We start from the raw sequence: 22,944 nt of genomic DNA, 5'->3' as shown, positions 1-22,944 counted from the left end.
AAAGTAATAGTGGGAGGGGCAGGGAGAATAAGTAGCATATTGGATTACAATGAATTATTTAACAATACACAATAGGCTACAGCCTATCTATAGAATCCGCATGTATGTCTGTGGTCAAGAAAACTACAACTCCCACAAGGTCACGCTGACTCGCGCATGTTTTTTGGGAACTTTGAATAAAATGAAAGGTAAATCAACTGTGTTGACAGTCCAGACACGGGAAATCACATGAACTGAAAAAAGGAAGCGTCACGCGCGTGTCTTTTGTGGAAACAGGAGTGAGTAAAATAGCTTCTTGCCCGCAGAGCTCGACAAACAAGTGCAACAGGTAGCGTGACTTCCTACATTTTTAGGCATTTGCTTCTGCGGATTATAACTCAAATCATTGCGTTTCTTTCTCTGGCATCATGTCTGTCAGTGTCAGTTCTCTGCGGTACATTAACAAAGTTGCCATTGTCACTGGAGGATCAAAAGGAATTGGCAAGGGCATTGTCCAAGTATTTGGTAGGATATAATTCTGCTTGCACTTGAATCAGTTTGTGAAGATCCTCGATCAGGGAAGGAGGATGTACTAACAATTTTGCATATATTTCAGTGGAGAATGGAGCCAAAGTAGTATTTTGTGCAAGAGGAGGTTGGTAAAATGTCTTATTACTTCTTGCCTTTAAAATAAATCATGCTACTACAGAAAATCATGCTAGGCCTACTACAGAAAAGAATATACCCAAAAGGTATAGGCGTATATTAGCCAATTCGTTGTAACTGAGAGCAGTGAGCACAAATGAGAATGGCTATAATTGGTCTATATAATAATTAATTACAATTATATTAATGTTTTCAGCTGCATCAGGTGAAGCTCTAGAGGTGGAGCTCAACAAGGCAGGTCCAGGGTCATGCAAATTTGTGATTTGTGACATGACCAAAGAGAATGACATCAAGGTAAAGTGACCAGTGGTAGAAAACGTAGCCTACTTTTTACTTACTAAGTAAAAGTATCTATACTGCAATATAGAAATACTTTGAGTTTGATACACGTAAAAAAAATTGAATTCTAATTTTACTTGAATAAAAGTATATCAAAATGTACAAAAAGTAGAAAATACTCATTTTGCAGAATGTCCCTTTTGAAAATGACAGATCTACAAGCTCACAATGCATTGCAATGCTATGCATTGTGAGCTTGTTGATTGTCTATTTTCAAATGGCCAAAATGTATGGGCTGAAATGGTTAATGTATGTTTTGTAATAACAATAATCTAAATCTACAAAGTACCTAGTAACTAAAGTTTATAAATAAATGTAGTGATTAAAAGTACAATATTTGGACCTGAGATGTATTGAAGTAAAAGTATTGGAAATTGGAAATACTCAAGTAAATAACAAATTCCTCATTGTACTTAAAGGACCACTTCACCACTTTTCAACCTATCTTCATATAATAGGTCCTCACTAATAATCATGATAAAATGGCACGATTCTTTTCTATTCAGTCCGTGTCTCATAGGAGGGTTGTGGGCAGTTCAGAAACCGTCTTCCAGTGACATCATCATTAGGCAGATTTCTTTTTAAACAAGATTCTTTTACAGAAATGTTTAGATTTTCATTATCGTGAGAACGATGGCTTCCATTTTCGCATTGCAACTTTCCAGGACTAGAAAGCCTGCAGTTTTTATTAGCTTGTATTCCCCATCGATAATGTCACTGGAAGACGGTTTCTGACCTGCCCACAGCCCTCCTATGAGACACAGACCGAGTAGGAAAAAAATGCGCCATTTGTTCATGATTATTAGTGAGGACCTAGTATATGAAGATAGGTTGAAAAGTGGTGAAGTGGTCCTTTAAGTACATAAAGAAAAATCATCGCATGGATGCACCTGGGACGTATCCTCAGTGATGTATCCTGAGGTCAACGGGGTTTCGGGTCTCTCGAACATCATACCCCTCACTCAGGCGACCCAGCCGGGGTGATCAAGTCCCGACTTATGTCCCAGTAGCTACCCTTGATCAGTCCCATAAGGAAAAGACCAAGGCCACACAATCCGTTGGAACTACTCCAGAACTACTCTCTGCTAGGGCTGGGAGGTATGCTTCTGGCACATGGAATGACTAGGCTCTGTGGGTTGACTCCTGTCTGGACCCCTCCTACGTCTCACCAGGTCCACTCCTGCTCTCTCACCAGGCCTCACTCTCAGCACCAGACACTTCATTCAGGACTGGTGGATTCCTAAGCCGCAATGGTTCCGCAGACTCCACCTGAGCAGCACGGTGGTTCTGCAGGCTCCGCTTGCGGCTTGAGTGGCCCTCCTAAAGGCCTCTGTCTGTATTAAGTACTTAAGTAAATGTAATGAGTTACTTTCCACCACTGCTAGCTACTGTGGTATTTACGTTAGTGATGATGGTACATGGTCACAAGAAAGGCTTGGATTCTATCCAATTCTTCATCTGACCAAGGCCAATAAACATGTAGGCCTACTTAGTAGGACAATTTTTGGTTGCAGCATTCACTGTGGAAGTATGCTGAATAATCAAATATGCGTTACCTTTTTTGTTTGTTTATGGTTTCCATCTCCCAAGCATCCATTACTGGTGAAAGGGGCATATTATGAATATCATAAGAATTATATGGTAGAATTACTACACTTTTTTTTTTAAGCTTTGTTTTTGTTTTTTCTACCTTTTTTATTGATAGTATCAAGTGAAGAGGGAGAGAGAGAAGGGGAGGGACATGCAGCAAAGGTCGTCATGAACAGGACTCGAACACATGATATGTGGCATGCGCCTGGACCACTTGGCTAGCGGGCGCCCCAGAATTACTACACCTTGTGTATTATAAATTTATAATGTTCATATTTGGCCTTAATGATATAGCAAAATAGGCTTTGAATATGAAAGAGTCAACATCCCATGGCTCTCTAGAGCAAGGAAAAAGCATATACAAAGTTAATGGAGGAACTACTTCTATCGACCAACCTGTACCCAAAACAATCAGATCATAACAAAAGGCCAAAGGTGAACAGAACAACATAACATTATAAGGTATAATTGTACCATAATTCTAGGTAGAGATCTTGCACATGATAGTACTGCTACAGATTAACCTATACACTCCCTAGTGTGTCCTTTGTGAATAATATGACAATGCACCTCCATGTTTTGAGAGCTTCTGTTTGTTCACCTGGATTATAGCTGATGCTTTGCATTGTGCCTTTGACTGTGATGAATTGTGCCTAACCGGTTCCTGTGCCCACTTCATTGTTCCAGTTTATTTGAATTAAAAGAGTAAATATCTCTCCCCAGAAACTCATTGCAGTGACTGTTGAGCGTTATGGACAAATCGACTGCCTGGTTAACAATGCTGGGTCGCGTGAGTATCTTATCTTTCTTTCCCTGAAGTAAATAGATGATGTTGCGTAGGAGCATGTGTCTAACTGTCTTGGTACTATGCTTGTATTTTTACCCTTATCTGTTTCTCCCCCTCAGACCCACCTCATAAGCCTACTGATGAGACCACTGCAGATGAATTTAGAGATTTGTTGAATCTGAATCTCATCAGCTACTTCTTAGCTTCTAAAGTATATCTATTTTTTTATATATATTTTTATATTAATATAATTTTAATATATTAAGACAAAATACAAAATAAATAAAATATGATGTCAAAATCAATTCACTAAGACAAAAAAAGAAAAAATGCTTTCAAGAGAACACGCGCGCATGCGCGGCTGCGCACGCACAGGATGTTTAAATTACTTTTCCTCCGTATATTCCTCCAGTTTGCTTTGCCTTACCTGCGACAGAGTCACGGAAGCATCATCAATGTGTCCAGTCTAGTGGGCTCTATTGGTCAGAAAGATGCTGCACCTTATGTGGCCACTAAGGTGAGATACAAGACCAGACAAGAAATGCCCAGATCTATTCTCAGTTCAGTCTCAAATAGAAAAATAAACAGCCCTGTTGTATGAATGTTTTTCCACAAGGGGGCGATAAATGCCATGACAAGAGCAATGGCTGTGGATGAGAGCCGCTACAAAGTGAGAGTTAATAGGTGAGCCAAACAGGTTTACTCACATAACTGCGAAATAAAGTTTCCTGGTTTACAGAATAAACAAAGTCAACAAATGTTATTGTATTGTATTCTATTTGACTTCCATTGAAGCCTCTCCCCAGGTAATGTTCTGACACCTCTGTGGGAAGAATTAGCTGGACAGACGACAGATGCTGCTGAAGCCATAACAGCAGGAGAGAATTGTCAGGCAAGTTTTCTTTTTTTAAACTTAATTTCTATTTGCAGGTAGACATACAAATAAACATAAAATGACAATTGCAGTGCAAGGGTTCAAATATAACATTAATATACAACATATTACAGTACATCTATGAATGTCCATCATTATCAACATTGGTGTCGTTTTGTTGATCTTTATATTCAGTCCATTTCTCCCATTTTTCACTGAATAGTTCCTCTTGTAGTCTCAATACATGAGTTAGTTTCTCCATTACAAATATCTCCTCCACAATGCTCAGCCACTGCTCACAAGCTGGAGGTTCTGGTTTGTACCATAGTCTTGACTCTTGTAATTGCTTTTTTACTAGCTGCCAATAACACTTTGACCAGGTAAATATCTTCTCTCTGCGTATTATCCTGTGACAAATCACCCAGATACAGCACAACACTAGTCTTGGGTATCTCATAGCTAAGTATCTTCTTTATCTCTGACCATACATTGTCCCAATACTTAGTTATTTTACGACAATTCCAAAATATGTGTTCGTGGTCAACATTTATACTTCCACATAACCTCCAGCATGATTGTTGTTTAGACTGGATTCTTGCTGTAATCTTTGGAGTTATGAAATATCTGGTAATATTCTTCCAGCAGAATTCCCTCCACGTCTAGAGCTTGTGGCCGTGCACTGTGTATTATATATATTGCACCAGTCCTCATCCGTAACCCCCAATCCAGCTTCCCATTTCTCCTTAATATATAGGGTAGATATTTCTTTACTTGCCATCAAACCTTGATATAGAGCTGAGATTACTCTACCCTTTTTCTTTTCATATGCCTGAATCATAATCCTAATGACCTCATTCCTTGAGTCAGTTTTTATCTCTTTTTCATAGTAATAGACGCGCAAACGTGGGAAGCGAACGCAGCTCGTAAATTGTTTTTTTTAAGTTTTCTACTGTGTGTGTGTGTGTGTGTGTGTGTGTGTGTGTGTGTGTGTGTGTGTGTGTGTGTGTGGCTGCGCGTGTGCGTGCGTGTGTTACAGCTGCGCCCTCTGGTGGCGGGCGGGTGGTGTCACAGCGGGACAGACAGACAGACACACAGACATGATCTGCAGGGTCTCATAGTTAGTGCTCATTGCGTTCGCAATCACTGCGTTCGCAATCACCGTACATACTGCTGTAATATCCTTCCATGCTGCCCATCGTTTAAATCCCTGGTCATAGTTTCCTGGTTTGAAACGAGAATCATATGCCAGCCAACTAAGGATTTTTGTTTCCTTTTCGAGCTTGTATTTTTAAACTATTGTATTCCAAATTTCAATTGTAAATTTAGTGATTGGGTCCAGATCTTTATCCAATTTCATATATAGCTCCTTATCTGCCAATAAATGTTGTATCTTGCATCCTTCAAATTCCAATAAAATTTCCTTCCATTTCGCGACATATTCTAATACACCAGCATGTTAATGGTCTGAGTTGTGCTGCATTAAAATATTCCCTCAGGTTTGGTAAAGCCATACCTCCCTTATTTTTGGGGAGCTGCAGAGTCTCGTATCTAATCCTCGGTTTCTAACCACCCCATATAAATCTTGATATCCACTTGTCCCATTCCATAAATTGTTTTTTAGGTACCGTAACTGGCAAAGACTGACCTTTCCATGTATTTGAATACAGGGTCACTGATCTAGAGAGTTAGGAAAAGTAGGGTTAGGTCTAGGGGAATTGTCAAAAATCTGGAAAGGTATTGCTCATTCTTCAGGGACGGGTATCTCATGTAATGGTGTGTCTGCCACTGTCATTCCATAATTATTAAATTTTATTTTTTATGGAGGGATAGACAGTAGGCTGACAAGAACTGGAGGGGGGGGTGACATGCAGTAAAGGCCGTCGGGATCGGGAGTCGAACCCGCGGGCTGCGGCACACTGCCAGACTGGGTTACCAGCCAAGGTGCCTGAACCGCTGAGCCACGGCCCAGGCCAGGAAAGCCTTTATTAAATTAAAAAGGTAACTGCCAACATGTTTCGACCTAACCGGTCTTCATCAGGGCAAGAATGATTCAGTCTTGCCCTGATGAAGACCGGTTAGGTAGAAACATGTTGGCAGTTGACTTTTTAATTTAATAAAGGCTTTCCTCCTCATTTTAACCTTGAGTGCCCGGATTGTTTCTTTTTTCTTTATGCCTTAATCCCGTTTGATCCGTGTGAGCACCTTTTTATCATCATAACCTGTTTATATCGCAGTCGAGCACCTGCTTAGTTTTATTTTTCTCCAATAAAGTTATAAAGTGCTTCACAAAAAAAATGAAGATCAAATCCAATAACTGAACTAGCGTGCCAAACAGACAAAAAGTAAGTGTACCTGCTGGCAAAATTACATACTATCATCAGACTTCATGATGTTTTTTTGTACTGTACATGTATACTATATAAAGTGTAGAGAAATGAAACAATCTGAGATTCAAACAAAAGGCCTTTCGATATATATTATATAGATATAAGTAAATTAGACACCCCAGGCTGAGCACACTCTGCCTGACCTGCCCCTATAGAATCTTTGCCACCTCGATGGCAGCGCATAATGGACTGTGATGATACAAAAGTGTTATGGCAGGCCATTGAATGGAAAGGGGAATTTGATCCTACCCTGCATTAAGCAAGGCCTTCGGAAACTGAATTCCGGGAAGGAATGGCTGCTCAATCCCTTGCTGGTGAAATAATAAACTCACTGAGCACAGCCAAATTTATGAGGATGCCTTCTTCGATGGTCTGATCATATCAAATATGTGTCATGGACAACATTTCAGCTAGTGAACAGTATATAATTGTTCATAATTGCTCTGTCATTGTGGCTAGTTACCATTGAACTGTGCCTCAATAGGCTGATAAATGTTACTTAGACTAACTCTACCTTGAAGTACAGTTTTGTTAATATGAAGGCGAAACAAAGTTCATGGTGATTATAGGCTCAGATGAAGATAAATTGACTGTTTCTTTAATACAGTGGTTCCCAAACTGGTGCGTGCCGTGCACCCCTTGTGGTGCTTCTACTGCTGACGTAACTGAGGAGAATATGAAGCACTTAATTAAACAGATTATAGTTACTGTACTAACTATGATACCCCATTCAGTGTGACAGTACAGTATTTGAAGTAGTCTTCTCGTCGAGCCATCCTAGTATGCATGTGCCTACATGGCTGTGGCTAAGGAGATAGAGCGGCCGTTTGGGAAACATAAGGTTCCCGGTTCGATGCCCAGGCTCCCCATTGGTTAGTGTCGAAGTGTTCTTGAGCAAGATCCTAGGACAAATAAAGGCAAGATCAAGGAAGTTTAGAGAAGGAAGTGTCATGGTCACGTGACTGTGCTGCGCCATGACACTTTCATGGGAGCCAAATCTCGCACCGGAAGTTAAATGAATACAAAGCAGTGAATGGAGCAAGCTTGACCAGCTCATAACATAACATTATTTATGAACCATTGAGACCTGTGTCATATAATCGGTTAAGGCATATAAAATAAGACATTTCTAACCACTTGCTTTTCGATGTGCACAGTACATTTTATTTGAGGATTTAAACAGCAGCAGGTATTGTTTCTGTTCTGGGGGTATCGTGAGATTTGGCTGCCAGACAGGAAGCGGTGGACAGTCTCGCGATATTTGGCACGTTCAGAAACGTACTTTCTGCTCTTTAGATACCTCTATAAAATTACACTGTGTACACATCGAAAAGCAACACAGCAGACATAATGTGTTATATGTCTTCTGTTATTTGCCAGAAGCGATTACTTTACAAAATATCTCAGTCTTTCAGAAATAGTGTTTGTTCATGAGCTGGTAACAGAGCTCTCATTGACTCTCATTGGCTCCCATGGTGCGACGAATCTGCTGTCTGGAATTGAGTGATAGTGAAAATGACGTTGGTGACCCTACCTCCATTTCATATACCTTGAGCAAGATTAGGGAACCTGATGAGCAGGTTCGTGCCTCGCATGGTTTCCTCTGCCATTGGTGTGTGAATGTATGTGCATCATAATGGGTCGATTATGGCGCTAAGCGCTTTGGATAAAAATGCATAATTTTATTTACCACTACAACCACCCGGTCTGTGAGAAGCAGATCTCCCATCTTTGTACCAGTGAAAGAAAGACAAAGCCATTACAACATGAGCAGTGTTGGGCTTGTTACTCAAAAAAGTAATTTATTAGGCTACTTATTACTCTCTGCCAACAGTAATTAGTTACACTACTTGTTATATTTATTTGTCGCTTTTCTAAATTAGTAATTGCAACCTTTCTTCTTGAAATTTGGACTTTCATGTGCACCACTAGCAGTCTCCCCCTCCCCCTTCCCCCAGCTGCCTTATGCAAAAGTCCTCACTATTGATTTAACTATGAAGAGTGTACATATGTAAAGGGTCCTCCAGGCAATAAGATATAACATTGACAATGGGCTGTCCCTTCGCGCGTTTCGAAACGATTGGGATATTTTGTGTGTGAAAGAATTGACAGTATTATCTGATAAGAGATCAATGTATTTTGGGGTGTTTTCTTAAACACTGTATGAATTCAATGTGTTTTGATGCCATTTGGGACATCAGTGCTCAGATATTGTGAAGGCATCCCTGTGGGATATGGGAACATAACAGTTGTGAGAGCAATAACAATAAATCATAATAATGACCATGACGTACTATGTCTTGGCCTGCAGTTCCGCCATGAGGGCATGAAAATTGCAACAAGTTACTTTTTGTATATAATAATATATATTTTTCTTTGTAAACTTTATTTTTACATTTCTTTCTCGTTCATACATTTTTTCATTACATTACATTACATGTAATATAATAATATTATTATACACAATACAGGACATGGACAATAGTATATGGTGATTCTTTGTAATGTGTACTTAAAATGACCAAACAGAAGAACCACGTCATGTACTCGAACCTAGAACAAGTGATGAGTTAGACTAGAGGAAGGAAACGAATATAAAATACATAATTGTGAACTCGGTGCTGAAATAACTGTCCATACAATTTACTTGCAATTCATCATTTTTTCATTTTTCGACCGGGCGAGATCATACATTTCACAATGCTACGCCAGACGTTCCGGTCCTTCATGGCCATCCTCAGTTCCAGCTTACTGATGCATGTGTCCCTAGCGATGACATCAGGGACCTCTGGTCTGCTTTGAGGCAGGATTACAGAGTAGAAGGGAAGATATAACCTCATTGTCAGCTCTGTAGCAGTGGCTGGCAAACTGTGTTCTTCTGGATCGGACTAGTGAAGAAACACGGAGGTTGCCGTATATTAGATTAGATTAGATTAGTCAATGGGTGGCTCTTCCAAGAGAGATTTGCACACAGGTTGTGGAATGAACTAACTATACTGAACTACTGTATACTATCTCCCTCCTATAGAATGTTAAAGACAGAGTTTGTTCCAAAGCGTCGTCATGGGTGGGTCTAGTCTTTTAACTTTGCCGGGTGTGTAACGTTAGCTCGAGGATAGAGTCTCAACTTGCACTTCATTATTCATAACAGAAGGGTTGATGAAGGCCTTTGTTCTAATCTATTTACAGGAATGTTTTGTGGATTTGAAGTCTGGCTAATTTGCAAGTGTAGAAGTGTATTTCTATAGCTTCAAGAAATGTCTGGTTTGTGTGGGAATATGTATACCAACATAATTTAGCTCATTTGCAGTTCGGCAGAATTATCCAAAAACTGATAATTGCATAATTTGTGTCCGTAGTATCATGTTTAGTTCAGATGATGACCTTTTGTTCACTTATTTTCTAATAGTAAAAAAAAATGAATGGGGCTTAAGTGTTAAGTGTTTCGTAATTTAGCTGGGGACCCCCTGGAACCCTCAAGGACCCCTGGGGGTCCCCGGACCCCACTTTGCAAACCAGTGCACTAACTAAGATGTATGTTTGTTTGGACTCCCAACAGCTGATGGGTCGCATGGGGACGGAAGCTGAAATGGGGCTGGCTGCCTTGTTTCTCGCTGCTGATGCGACCTTCTGCACTGGCATCGACATGCTGATGAGTGGAGGAGCTGAGCTGAACTACGGCTTCAAAAGTCAGATCCCATCACACACAGATCAAGATCTCCCAGGGCCGTGGGGCAATGCCAAATGAAGCCCCCCCCCCCCCCCCCTAACATTAATCACACAAGTGATTTGTGCGCATTCCGTGCACGTGCCACCACGAGCCTGATCGGAGGCATGCGCCACCACACCACACCACCTGCCTGGACCACTTCAATGACCAATGACAGAATGGAAATGATTTTGTTTTAACATGTAATTCATTTAACGGACTCCTTAGTTTAATAAGGAATAGCTATTCAAGTCAATATTGTTGTTTTTAATTTGTTTAATAGATCTATACTCTGGATTGACCACAAAGGAAAGCCTAAACGTGCTAAAGAGTGGGACCTAGTGTACTCTATTATGAAATAAAGGATAATTTAATTACATATTTCAATACATTTCAGTTGTTCGTTTTGCTGTGTACTGTAGACGGAGAGTAAGGTTGTGTCCTGCTTTTGGCTTTCACTCACACCAGCTAAGTGATATATTTTTTGCATCTGCCAGTTTGCCACCATGCAGTGCACCACTCCCCACTGATAGGCCAATGGCCTGAGTGAACGGAACATTTATTTTTGTCCAACCACATGGCAGACATTTGTCACGCCTACCCAATTACTTCCGTATACAACATTTCCCCCGTTATTGTCATAGAGTATTAAATGGTTATTGTCAGTCATTTTTTAATTTGAATAATTCAAATATATAAAACAGAAGGGTTAATCTAACGTGAGCAAATATAACCTTTTCTCAGATCTATTAAAACATGTCTAAAAATAAAAGATAATACAAAATCTGGTATAACATATTATGTAAAAGAAAACCTAAACTAAAATAGACTGATCCCTAAAAAGTTCATCGTGGTAATAAATGCGTCATTGTTTTGCGCTCGAGGGTGTAATTCAGGCAGTTTTCACGTGGAGAATTTATTGTCAGTTGTTTTCAAACCGGAACTTATGTGTCAATGTGTTCCCACACGGGCAGAGTTGGCATTCATTTCATCACATAGCAGCAATGGCAGCCATCCGAACGGTGAGTCCAAAGATCGCCGTTTATCTCTCAATAATATTGTCCGTTTCTTTCACAGGACGGTCTCCATCAATGAGTAACTAAAGGAATAACCCATTAGTTAAGAGATAATAGATAGATGATTGATATTTGGTCAGTTGCTTTTGCTTGACTGGGCAGCCCGTTAAGACGTTTTTTCGCCCCCTGCTTTAGATGCGGGTGTAATGTCTTATGAAATAGTTATTACCTTTTACATTGATTATTTACACTCCTCCACATATGATCTCAAAGCCAGGCGTAAATGTTTATTACGTGTGACTTATTGCAGTAATTAAGTGGATTGTAACGTAGATGTGTCACTTAATTGTCTGTTATAGGCTATGGGTATTAAATATTAAACCTAAATGTCATGCTTGATTTTTAGTAGTCCGATCCTTGTCAGTGGAAATGCGTTGCCAAGAAACAGCTGGGTCCTTATTTATATCATGTCTCCTACTGATTATTCACCAACGTTATTATTACACCTTAATAATGGATATTGTGGCGTTCTTGTTCCAATATTCGTAGCCAGGGGAGTTTTGTGCACGGTTTTAAGAAAGTGAAGTTGTGGAAACACCAAGTGTTGTTACATTCATTCACTGATATGATCCATTTGTAGCCCTGTTGATTGTGTACAGTCTGTACACTGTTAAATCTTTGATGTTAATTTAGACAGTGTGACTGTCTCAGAGTTACAACTGCATCATGGATGAAATACAGATCATTAATACATGAGCCACCTGGGCTACTTTATCATGATGCTTTTTGTCACTGCTGTCACTGATCAGACCTGCTGTCATGTGTGCTTGTGTGATGCTATTTAAAGCTGCAAGGACCTGCAAATGAAAATAGTGTCACATAGTGTCACCTTGGCTTAAAGGCATAGCCTACTTCTCCACTGTTGTGCAAAGCCCTTTGCATAATGTCTTTGCACTAGGGACATTTTTCACCTCAACACTATAGTATTTAGTTTGTCACACTGCAGTAGTTACACACTTCATTTGCCATTTCCCATATTATAACTTTGTTTTCTGTTCTTGTTCTTGTATATATAGGCACTTCATGGACGGATTGTTCAGGCCCTCCCTTTCTCCTTGGGGTCACTGCGGTTTGCCAGTTCCTTTAAGGTAATTAAAAAACCCAAAGCAAATATCTCTTGACTGGCCCTGGCTAGTGGACACCCAATGGAATTTATTACCAGCCTGAGCGGGTTTAGCACAGCCTATGGTGTTGTCTTTATGACAGGAAGGAAGGCAGTAACAAACATGACAAACACTCTTTTTTTCCTGCTTAACCTTGACTGGAGTTTGAAAAGTAACATTTGTAAAGTCATGTTTCAGGCCTACAGTATATACAACGATGACTCTTTTCTTCCCCCTTCCCTCTTTCCCTGTGTGTACGTTGTCATTATTTAATTTACTTTAATTTAAAAATAAATAATAATAATTGAACTGATTACTCTGTGGCTTTTCGTGATGTAAAATTAATTCTCGTCATAAGCATGCTGTCAGCCAGAGTCCCATTTCAAAGCATGCGCCATCAATAATGAAGAAAATCACTATATTCGTCGCTTGCTCTCTTCCCGTGCTGTCTTTCTCTGGGACCCTTTCTTTCTCCCCTCGTCCTCGACATACCTCAGGCGGCAGACCTCACTATTGAGCGGAACACAAACTGTTCGCCTAAACCCGACCCCTCCAGCCTGGTGTTCGGCAAACACTTCTCTGACCACATGCTGACCATCTACTGGTCAGAGAAGAAGGGCTGGGAGGCGCCTCAGATAAAGCCCTTTCAGAACCTGTCCTTACACCCTGCCACCTCTTGCCTTCACTACTCCATAGAGGTGAGACCCCCCCCCCCTACACACACACACACACACGCACACACTCGAGCATATGTGATGCACTGGGTTGAAATGTTTGCAGCTCATTGCAGCTCTTACACAGGGAAAATCCTCAGTGTTCATTTATCTATTTGTAACTCTGGTGGACCCTTTTGGGTGTATTTGCCTAGCCTGGGTTCCAGCCTGATTTGCTGCGTTCCGCAGGTCTGAAATGTCACTTCGCAAGTGAAGTGACATTTCAGACCCACGGAACACAGCAAATCAGCCTGGAACCCAGGCTAATATTTGCCCTCTCAGAGTTAAATGAACACATAGGATTTTACTGGGGCGTTGAGTGACCACTAATTGGGAATCGGAAGGTTCCCGGTTCAATCTCCAGCTCCCCTTGTGTCCATGAGCAAGACACTGGACCCTTGAATGCTTTCGACGAGCAGGCAGGTGTCTTGCATGGTCTCCTCTGCCGTCGATGTGTGAATGTGTGTTTGAATGAGAGAATGTATTGCACGTTGCAAAGCACTTTGGATAAGGGTGCTATATAAATGCACCATACAGCATTTGCTGTGTGTGCTGGCTGGTAGTTGTCAGCTCTCCAGTGATAATCCATTATCCATACATGCTCACTGTGTGAAATCTGTGTGTAATTTGTCATTCATTCCTGACCATCAGCTGTTTGAAGGCATGAAGGCATTCCGTGGCAATGACAGCCACATCCGTCTGTACAGGCCCATGTTGAACATGGAGAGGATGCATCGCAGTGCAGACCGGAGCTGCCTCCCTGTAAGCATTCAACCTCTTGTTCCCCTGTGCATGACGGCTTGCACTGAACTCAATGTGTTGTAAAACAAAAAATATCTGACAATAGTAATTGACAGCCAAAGAATTTCAGTCGATCCCAAATGATCCATAATGTCTTAGCAAGTGTTTACCAGTGAATATATTAGGCCAAAATAAGCCTCTAAAGGTGTGTTCACACAGGTGATTATATATTTTGTCGTGCAGCATGATTACATACAAAGTCAATTAAGAGAGACAAATGAAGGATTCAAGCCATCCCAACCGCAGACTGTTTGAGATGCTGCCACATGGGAAATGGTTTCGCAAGTTTCAAAGCCACTGGAAATAGACTGCAAAAAAGCTTCTTTCCTCAAACAATCGGATACATGAATGAACTGATAAGAACCAGAGCGTTCTCTTCTCGCACTATTAAGCTCGAATTGCACCTTTCTAAACTATTTTTGTTGTATATTTTATGGAACATAGCCTACTGTGAACTTGTGAAGTTGTTCACAAAGGAGTTAATCTAACTTTGCTACTACAAGGACAACATGCACATATACATGATAGTACTCTTTTTCTACTCTGTTTGCTCTGTTTTTGCCAATCATGACTTACTTTGACTTAAGCCCTTTGCTCCTCTAGGGTGCATAGGCCGTTGACAAATGTCCTCCATTTCACTCGGCTTTTAGACGTTCTTTCTAGATCTCCCCAGTTGAGCCCACTCTCTGCCATTTCTCCCTCGATGCTCCTTCTCCAGCTGTTCCTGGGGCGACCTTGTTTCAACAGCCAATCATAGTGCCTTTTTATATTCAGTGAATTCTAATTGATTTTGACACAGCAATTATGAAACTGCAACTCCCCGGAGACTTGGAGATAGGCACTCCATACATACAGTACTAGCTGGGATGGAGTACCTCGTACATGTAGTTCTTGTTCATTGTGTACCCAAACATAAGAGCTGGCATTGTGCCAAGTCTGGGACTTCCATTCTAGGTACAACAATGGTGATATTTGACATGGTTGATGGCGCAGAGAATGGCCTTGGTATTATCTGGAAGAGAGGTTTGCGTACAGACTGTGCAAATGTAACCAAATGGTTATGGCTCCATTTGGTTTTATACACTCTCAGAATTGAAATAGAGAGCTCAGGCTGTCTACACCAAGCACTATAACTATATCGTTTTATATGTTCTAACTCAAGAGAATGGTAGTGGGAGTGTGAGTCCACACCAAAACTATAACGACGACAGTGGTGAACAATGTAGTTAATTGTTATAGTTACAGGAAAGAATGCAGGAGGAGTCCCTAATTATGCACATTTTCTGTTAAAACAAGCGTCTCACCACCTCATGTGAGCTGAAAGCTGACAGGTGGGACTGGGAGGAGAAAATTACACTTATTTGCATCACAGTGTTTGCACGTATAATTAGGAAACATATTTCTCCCAGTGAAGCACTACAAAAAGTCAAAAACATGTTTGCCTCCTGAATTGCTGGAGTGTATCAGTGTCCATTGGGGTGTGGAATAACACACCATGGACAATATGTCCCACCTTTTAATAAGGCCTGTTAACTCTATGAAATACCAAGTAATTCATCTTTGTATGCAACATTTTGAAGTGAAATAATTAAACTACTAGTGTCCCTCTTTTGGTGCATCTAGTTGTTTGACAAAGGAGAACTCCTGGAGTGTATAAAGAAGCTAGTAGAGGTAGACCAGGACTGGGTTCCCTTCTCCCTGGATGCTAGTCTCTACATCAGACCAACCTTCATAGGAATTGAGGTGAGCCTTTTGTGACATTAAGCTAATTCCATGTACAGGGGGAAAAAAGTAAAAGAAAAACAAACCTTTTATTTTTAGCCCCTGCGACCACATTGTTTTGCTAGTAGCACTTAACAGATGGCTGATGAATGCTGCTGGTAATGGTAGCTGTTGCTATGGGATAATAAAATGCTCTCAGCTCGTTTGGGAACGTGCAATGACATGTCTATGTAACTGAGCATATGAAGATTTTGTATAACACATTGCGAGTTCCGTTTTGAGAAGAAATATTGAATCTCTCTCCTTCACTGTACTCAGCCCTCCTTAGGAGTGTCCAGGGCAGGCAGCGCTCTGATCTTTGTAATCGTCGGACCCGTGGGGCCATACTTTGCCACAGGCTCCTTCAACCCCGTTTCTCTGTTGGCGGACCCTGCCTTTGTCAGGGCATGGAGAGGAGGAGTCGGGGAATATAAGATGGGAGGGTGAGTTTTGGACCCTACCGTGATATGGCCACACCCCCGTACATACACACATGATTCCATGTACTTCCTAATAACATGCAGGCCTCGTTCCACATGACTCCTGTCATGCTGGACCTGCGTTTGCTCAGCTTAGATTATATAATGCCACTTGACGCACACTATGCACAATTGCACGTTGATCTCAATCCTAACGGCTTAGTGCAGGGGTGGGCACTGCATGGGCAGCATTTCTTTTGAGAGGGCCATAGTGACTTTGATAAAGTGAGCAAAGGGGCACACATTGGACAGTTGAAATGAAACTTGAAACACATAGTGCTGAATTGTGTTAAAGACATGACACTCTAGTCATATTTAGATTTTTTTGCATTATGTTATGAATATGGACTCAAGGCAGACTCTTTCACAATTATAAACATTTGATTACATATATGCAGTTATGTACTCAAATGGTAAATATGAATGACCATCAATTGGAATTTAGTTTTAGTAGTTTCAAGTTTATTGGTCATTTTTTCGTTTAGATTGTTTGGGGGGTGGGGGTTGTTTTGTTTTCCTTTGAGGATGGGCCAGATGGTCTATCTATGGGATGGTTCCGGCCCTTGGGCTGCTTGTTGCCCATATGCGGTTTAGAGTTGTGAGCTTCCCCCGAGACACTCCCCGTTTGGTTTCCCATTGCTGATACACCTGTCACTCACTCGTTTAATTCAGGAACATTGTACACCATTCAGGGATACTTATTAGCATGAAGGAACTGTACAGAGACTTCATTCTATGCCAGAATATTCCGCATCAGCCTCAGAGTCCTAAAGGCATAGACATAAATCTTTGCTTTATATAATATCGGGGCTGGCACTTCAGGTCAAACTTAATTCAGTTGAAATAATTTCATCTGATGTCAAGCCAGCAAAGTTTTAGCAAATAGAGGTTATGTGAGGACTAGCGCCATCTTGTGTCCACACCCATGAGGTATAAAGGCTATATTAGCTAGCAACTCTTTAGCAGTCAGAGTGACACTGGACTGGTAACATTTGCCACAGCTGGGTTGGTAAAGGGGTTTGTAAAGGGGTTGCTGGGGTCCATGTTTAAGAACCTGTAAGCAAGAAGAAAAGCACAAAGGACCATAGGTCTGGTTGGTACCAGTCTGCTTACTCACTGATCAAGCCTTTAGAGTAAATGTAATAATAATAATGCATTTTATTTATATAGCACTTTACATTCTCTCGAATCTCGAAGAGTGCTTACAGAGTTAAAAACAGCAAATGCATCAAGAATCAATTTTGTCAGACCCAGCAAAGTAAAAAGAGGGGGGGGGGGGGGAGTTAGGGGAATGCTTTGGTAAAAAGATAGGTTTTTAGTCCATTTTAAAATTATTCATTTTTAAAAGCATCAGTAGACTTAGCTCTGGTCCATAGCTCTAATTTGCCGTTGCATTGCCGTTGGCCATTTAGAGCTATGTTACCGATGACTTCCGGGGCTCGCGTAAATGCAGACCAGCCTCTCGTCTTTAGCGTAAATAAAAAGGTCACGTTTTTGCTTACAAAGGGGGGTTGTGTCATTAGAAAGCCTACTTTCCTTAGTGGAAGCACTCTGAGCCCCCCACCACACATATAAAAGGTACTTTTTGGCCAGAAAGGGATTTCTTTTCACCAGAGGAAAATTATTCTGTATGAGGGTTTTCTCTTGGCAATATCGGTAGAGGGCACAGTGGAGTACGGTAACTAAAAGTATTTTTTTCCCGTTGGAAATATAATCCCTTTTTGGCCAAAAGGTACCTATTATACGTGTGGTGGGGGGCTCAGAGTGCTTCCACTAAGGTGCCATATGATTGACACTTCCCCACTGCTCCAAATAGTTAGCCTGGGTTAAATGCACATGCAGGACAAATTACAGTATTACACATACAGATACAGTATCAGTATACCTTGCTATTGTTGCAGTATTGTTATTATTTCAGAGCCACCAACCTGTTCAGTAGACTACAGATGGGAGTAGCTGATTATCACTGAAAGATAAAATGTCATACTGTATGAACACTTAATGACTGGAGCTTTTTGTTGAATTGTACTTCACCGGTATAGCATTAACTAGCTTGTTTTTTTGTTTTTCTTCTGTGTCATGTGGTGGCTGTTAAAGAAGGTGTACTGATTTCTGCATTGTATACCAAGGGCTAACTGTAGGACTTAGCTGCAGTGACAAGGGACTAATAACACATGGGGAAAGCAAAGTGTCGGCACTCTATGACTACATTGGGAGAAAAAGAAAAAAGGCCTCATGGGGTCAAAAAACCCTAGTTTCGGTTTTGGTGGCGGGTGAGAAAGCCTTCATCCAATCAGGATGAGAGGGGCCTTCCTCCAATCATGATCGAGTGGGGGCGGGCCTTGGTCCACGTGCTGTTGGCCTGTTGCACTACCCCACACTGTAGAGCGTGTGCATGTGCACATGTTGTTACCGGGGCGGACCGGGGTTTTTTCCAAATCACTGAATGCTCCTTTAATGTGATGCAGGACCTGGGCTTCACTTTGAGTGTGTTTTTTGCCTGTTACACAATGGGATTACCATGGGATAATAATATGGGATAATAATTATTCAAATGTTTGTTCTCATCCTTCAGTAACTACGGCCCCACAATAGCTGTGCAGAATGAGGCAATAAAGCAGGGTTGTCAGCAGGTGCTGTGGCTGTATGGAGAAGAGGAGGAGATCACTGAGGTCGGCACGATGAACCTCTTTATCTACTGGACCAATGAGACTGGAGGTCAGGCCGTGTTGTTGTGTGGCTGTGTTTTCATTTCAAACGGTAACTGTTGAAAATATATTTTTTTATTAATATATAGGTTCGTTTGTGTCTCTACAGAGAAGGAGCTGCTCACCCCTCCTCTGGATGGCATTATTCTACCTGGAGTCACAAGGCAGTCTTTGCTAGACCTGGCCAGGGAATGGGTAACGCCTACTTTATACTTCCTTGCATGACAGTGTCGCTTTCCAAAAAAGTTATTGAATGTTTGTGGGTGGCAAAGTAGAAATTGGGCTTAAGAGAGTGGAAGACAGTGAGCTGCCCATTTGATGTCCATTAGCCCACATACCCCCATTTGATAAGATTTTTTATCTCATGGAGCTACAGCTACTCTGTAAAATCCTCAGTGTTCATTTAACTTTGAGAGTGTACAAATACGGGTCCATTTGGTTCCATTTGTACACTCTCGCAGACGAGGTTACATACCTTTTGGTGTCCATTTGGTCAGCCATTTTCTGGGGTCCATATTGAGAACCTGTGGTTTAGGAGAAGCATCTACAGTGCTACCTTACAGTGGGCTTTCCTTCCCATGGCCTGGTTGTTACCATGCAGACCTGCTTATTTACTGATCAATCTTTGAGAGATAAATGTCTACCGTAATCTAATTCCACACCATGATTCAATGTCTCTGACAATGCATTTACTTTATGAACTTGGCTGACCACAGAATTTCCAGAGCCAACGCCAGCTCCATTTTGGCTTGGAAACAAAATGCCAAGTAAGCAAAGAGACCGCCTGTACAGTAATTGATAGTGTGGCAAATGCTGAACACTGTGAATTTTATTTTTTAATTCTGTTTATTGGATAAGCACAATTATACACACAGTTGTACAGCAAAACCGGGAGGAGAGTGATCATCATGATCATTGAAGCTAATAATTGAATCCCCTATATTTATCTTGCTAGTGCAGTGGAACACTGCTCCACTAGTTCTGAGCCTTTGACTAGTTGACTAAGTGTTTTATTTCTTCCTCACATTGCCTGGTGCCCAAAGGATGGCCATTGGTCACCATAGTCACATGCTATGCTTCACAACCATCTGCATTAGTTCTACTCTTGAGGCTAGTGAATGAGGAGGAGACACACAAAGTCACCAAGCCAAAGCCACCAATCCTGTTCTGACTGAGTCTTGTTCCTCGTTTCCCTGGTTTCCTTCAGGGTGAGTTTAAAGTGACGGAACGCAAAATCTGCCTGAAGGAGCTGCTTGGAGCCCTGGACTCAGGAAGGATTCTGGAAGTGTTCGGAGCGGGGACTGCCTGTGTCGTTTGTCCTGTTGGCAGCCTGCTGTACAAAGGAACAGTACGTTTTAGTGCAACCAACTAGTTCCCTCATATCTTTTAGCTTTCTGTAAATGTTAGGACTAGGAGTTGGACTCATCATGTCTCATATTGAGGGTAAACCATTGTGTTCTTCCTTAACATCAGAAAGTACTGATTACATTGTTTATTCTATTCTCTGCACCTTATACCACATATACCTTATATCTCAATCTGTCTCTTTCTCTCAGACGTACCAGATTCCCACTATGCAGAATGGTCCAGACTTGGCCAAGAGATTCCACAAAGAACTTACTGATATTCAGGTAAGCCTAAAAGCCTTAATTGCGCTAATGCTCACCTTCTACTTTTACACTCATACTGTAATTAACATTTGTTGTAACAAAACAACAAATCAAGCCTTCAACAAGTTTTAATTTCCTTTCCTGTCCTTTCTTTGCACTTGCTCCCTTGCTTTACCCAGTATGGACGCAAACAAAGTGACTGGGCTCCATTGGTGGTTTAAATTCACCACTTGCACATGCCATTTGTATCAAGAAAAGTCCCATAATTCCAGCTTGGAACACCAGCAGTCCTTGCCCCTCCCTCAGCCCACTAATGCACTCCTAATGATTGGCTGCCCAGAGAAGACAGACAGCTCCCCTGTTAGATTTGAATCACAGTTTCTGACATTTCAAAACAGAATCTCCAAGGAATAAGGTTCATCTTTCGAATGTGACAACTTGCATTTGAAAGCAATATATTAACAACGATATGCAATGTCGACTGTATTGGCATTGACCCTAACCCCAAGGGGTACAGGCCACAATACCCAGTGTTAACAAGCTGTGTTTAGGAAAAAAATAAAAATGATAAGCAAAAACAACTAACGAATCAAGAAGAAAGTCCTCTATGGATACTGCACTGGTTTAATTACATTTGATGGATTGGCCTGCGGTAGTCATGTCCTTTCTACTTGATTCAAGTCTAATGGGTAATATAACTCAAACTAAAAACATAGCTGAACAGCTCAATTAGGCTGCTTGGGAAATGGCTACACTCCGTTCAAAAGTGCATTATCTTTAAATGTCTCATATCATTGTATGCATTCATATCTCTGCACATTTTGAGCTGCACAAAGTGTTCCTCGTGCAGATTCCTCGTAGCTCATTGCACAAACACAAATTAAGCTAGCAAATATGGTCATTTTAGCCAACAAAATGTCATAATCCAATCCTAGGACTTGAAGTACTAGCAAGTAGCAATACAGAAGCATGTTACATGTTTGTTTTGTTGGTTAGTGAAGTGCATTCTACAGGTACTGTTCTTCATAATTTAAAAGTTTTAACATGTTTATTTTAAGTGTGCAACAGCGACATCATATTCTATTTTCTTATGTTACTAATTTAATCTCTAAACAATCTCATAGCAAAGACGGCCTTAAAAAAGAATTAGAAACGTGAAATTCAACCTTGGATGTAGTACTGATACTGTCACATATCTTATATATATATATATATATATATAACGAATCACGGGGGATGTTAGTGTATTGCTTTAGATGTCATGGGTCCATGTCAATGTGACACTAAAGGTGCTTTTTAAAACATTGTCGTACAGTAGAACTAGGTTTGCTATGACCTGGATGATGTCAGTCAGTCATGTGAATTTGTTTGTTTTACTTTAAAAGGAACATAGAGTGGCTTTTATGTCCTTCTATTTTGACTGTAAAGATGTTACTGCCGACAAAAAAATCATTTTGTCAAATGACCGTGATTTTAAAGGTGAGGTCTAGGTAAACGTACAGTAAGTGCACACAAATAGTGGGGTAACAATAGGCTGTGGCCTAAATGCTCTAGATATAGTTACTCTTAAGCAATGAGAAAGAGACCACTATAGATGTGCTGGCAAACACTGCACTAGTTTGCGTGTTATCATTATGTAAACTGTATTGTAACAAAAAATATTTTTTTCTATAAAAAAAGAAAATAAATTAGGGGGATTTTAAATTATTTTTGTCCTTTTTGGGTATGGAATCTTAACTACTGTCTTCCCAAGTGTTTGCATTGCTGTTTAACCAATGTTTGCTGTGTATTATCCAGCTTTATGTCCTTTTCTTGCTGCTTTTCTTGCCCTTGAATGTATTCCTAAGGCTAATTTATAATTCACCAAACAGCTGTGTCAAATGGCAAAGATAACGTACTTTCAACAACAATCGTCACTTTTTTTCAGTTGAAAGTATGTTGTTTTTTGCCACACAACGTGGTCGTATCTATGGCCAGTAGCATACAAAGTATAAATTTGCCTTTACGTTGTCATGGGAGGTTATACCTGTACCTGTCACTCCATATATGTCTCTCCTCTGTCTAAAGTGCCTAACCTACGTAGTACGTACGTCTGTTTCTGTGTTCCATTGATATATATGTATATCCTGCATTGTTGGTTTGTTTTGTGACTGCACTAGGGGCTATTGCTGGATTATTTCTTTGTTCTGTTAGTGATGTGAGTTTAGTTTTTATTTGTGGGACTTTTATTACTTTTAATGTGCTGTTACTTTTATTTGGTTGTGTTTTTACAATAAACCAGATCTGTGGACAATGTTTGTTGCATCCTTTTCTTTTAAAATGGTCAGTAGTGTACTAGTAAGTTTGAGAATATACCTTTATC

At 40.7% G+C, this 22,944-nt stretch overlaps 1 protein-coding gene across 2 annotated transcripts; it reads left to right on the top strand.

Moving 5' to 3' along the window:
- Window positions 1-233: 233 nt before the first annotated feature.
- LOC310869756 (branched-chain-amino-acid aminotransferase, cytosolic-like) lies at window positions 234-22,875 on the top strand. 2 transcript variants are annotated; one of them, XM_083780648.1, is made up of 18 exons: window positions 234-504; window positions 596-634; window positions 842-939; window positions 3,298-3,364; window positions 3,481-3,572; window positions 3,774-3,878; window positions 3,978-4,045; window positions 4,157-4,253; window positions 12,424-12,495; window positions 13,008-13,208; window positions 13,875-13,985; window positions 15,648-15,767; window positions 16,065-16,228; window positions 18,840-18,982; window positions 19,082-19,167; window positions 20,180-20,320; window positions 20,529-20,603; window positions 20,762-22,875. In XM_083780648.1, exons 1-18 carry the CDS (start codon window positions 408-410, stop codon window positions 20,801-20,803), a joined length of 1,818 nt encoding a protein of 605 aa, XP_083636774.1. In that variant the 5' UTR covers window positions 234-407; the 3' UTR covers window positions 20,804-22,875. The 2 variants fall into 2 exon arrangements, with proteins under 2 accessions (XP_083636774.1, XP_083636773.1); XM_083780647.1 differs by lacking the exons at window positions 234-504; window positions 596-634; window positions 842-939; ... (3 more) ...; window positions 3,978-4,045; window positions 4,157-4,253 and adding an exon at window positions 11,278-11,353.
- The last annotated feature ends 69 nt before the right edge of the window (window positions 22,876-22,944 follow it).

This window comes from Protomyctophum parallelum (genome assembly GCF_964188405.1).
Source record: "Protomyctophum parallelum genome assembly, chromosome: 13".
Lineage (NCBI taxonomy): Eukaryota > Metazoa > Chordata > Actinopteri > Myctophiformes > Myctophidae > Protomyctophum > Protomyctophum parallelum.
The sequence above is the reverse complement of the archived record's forward strand: the minus strand, read 5'-3'. Positions and strand labels throughout refer to the sequence as shown.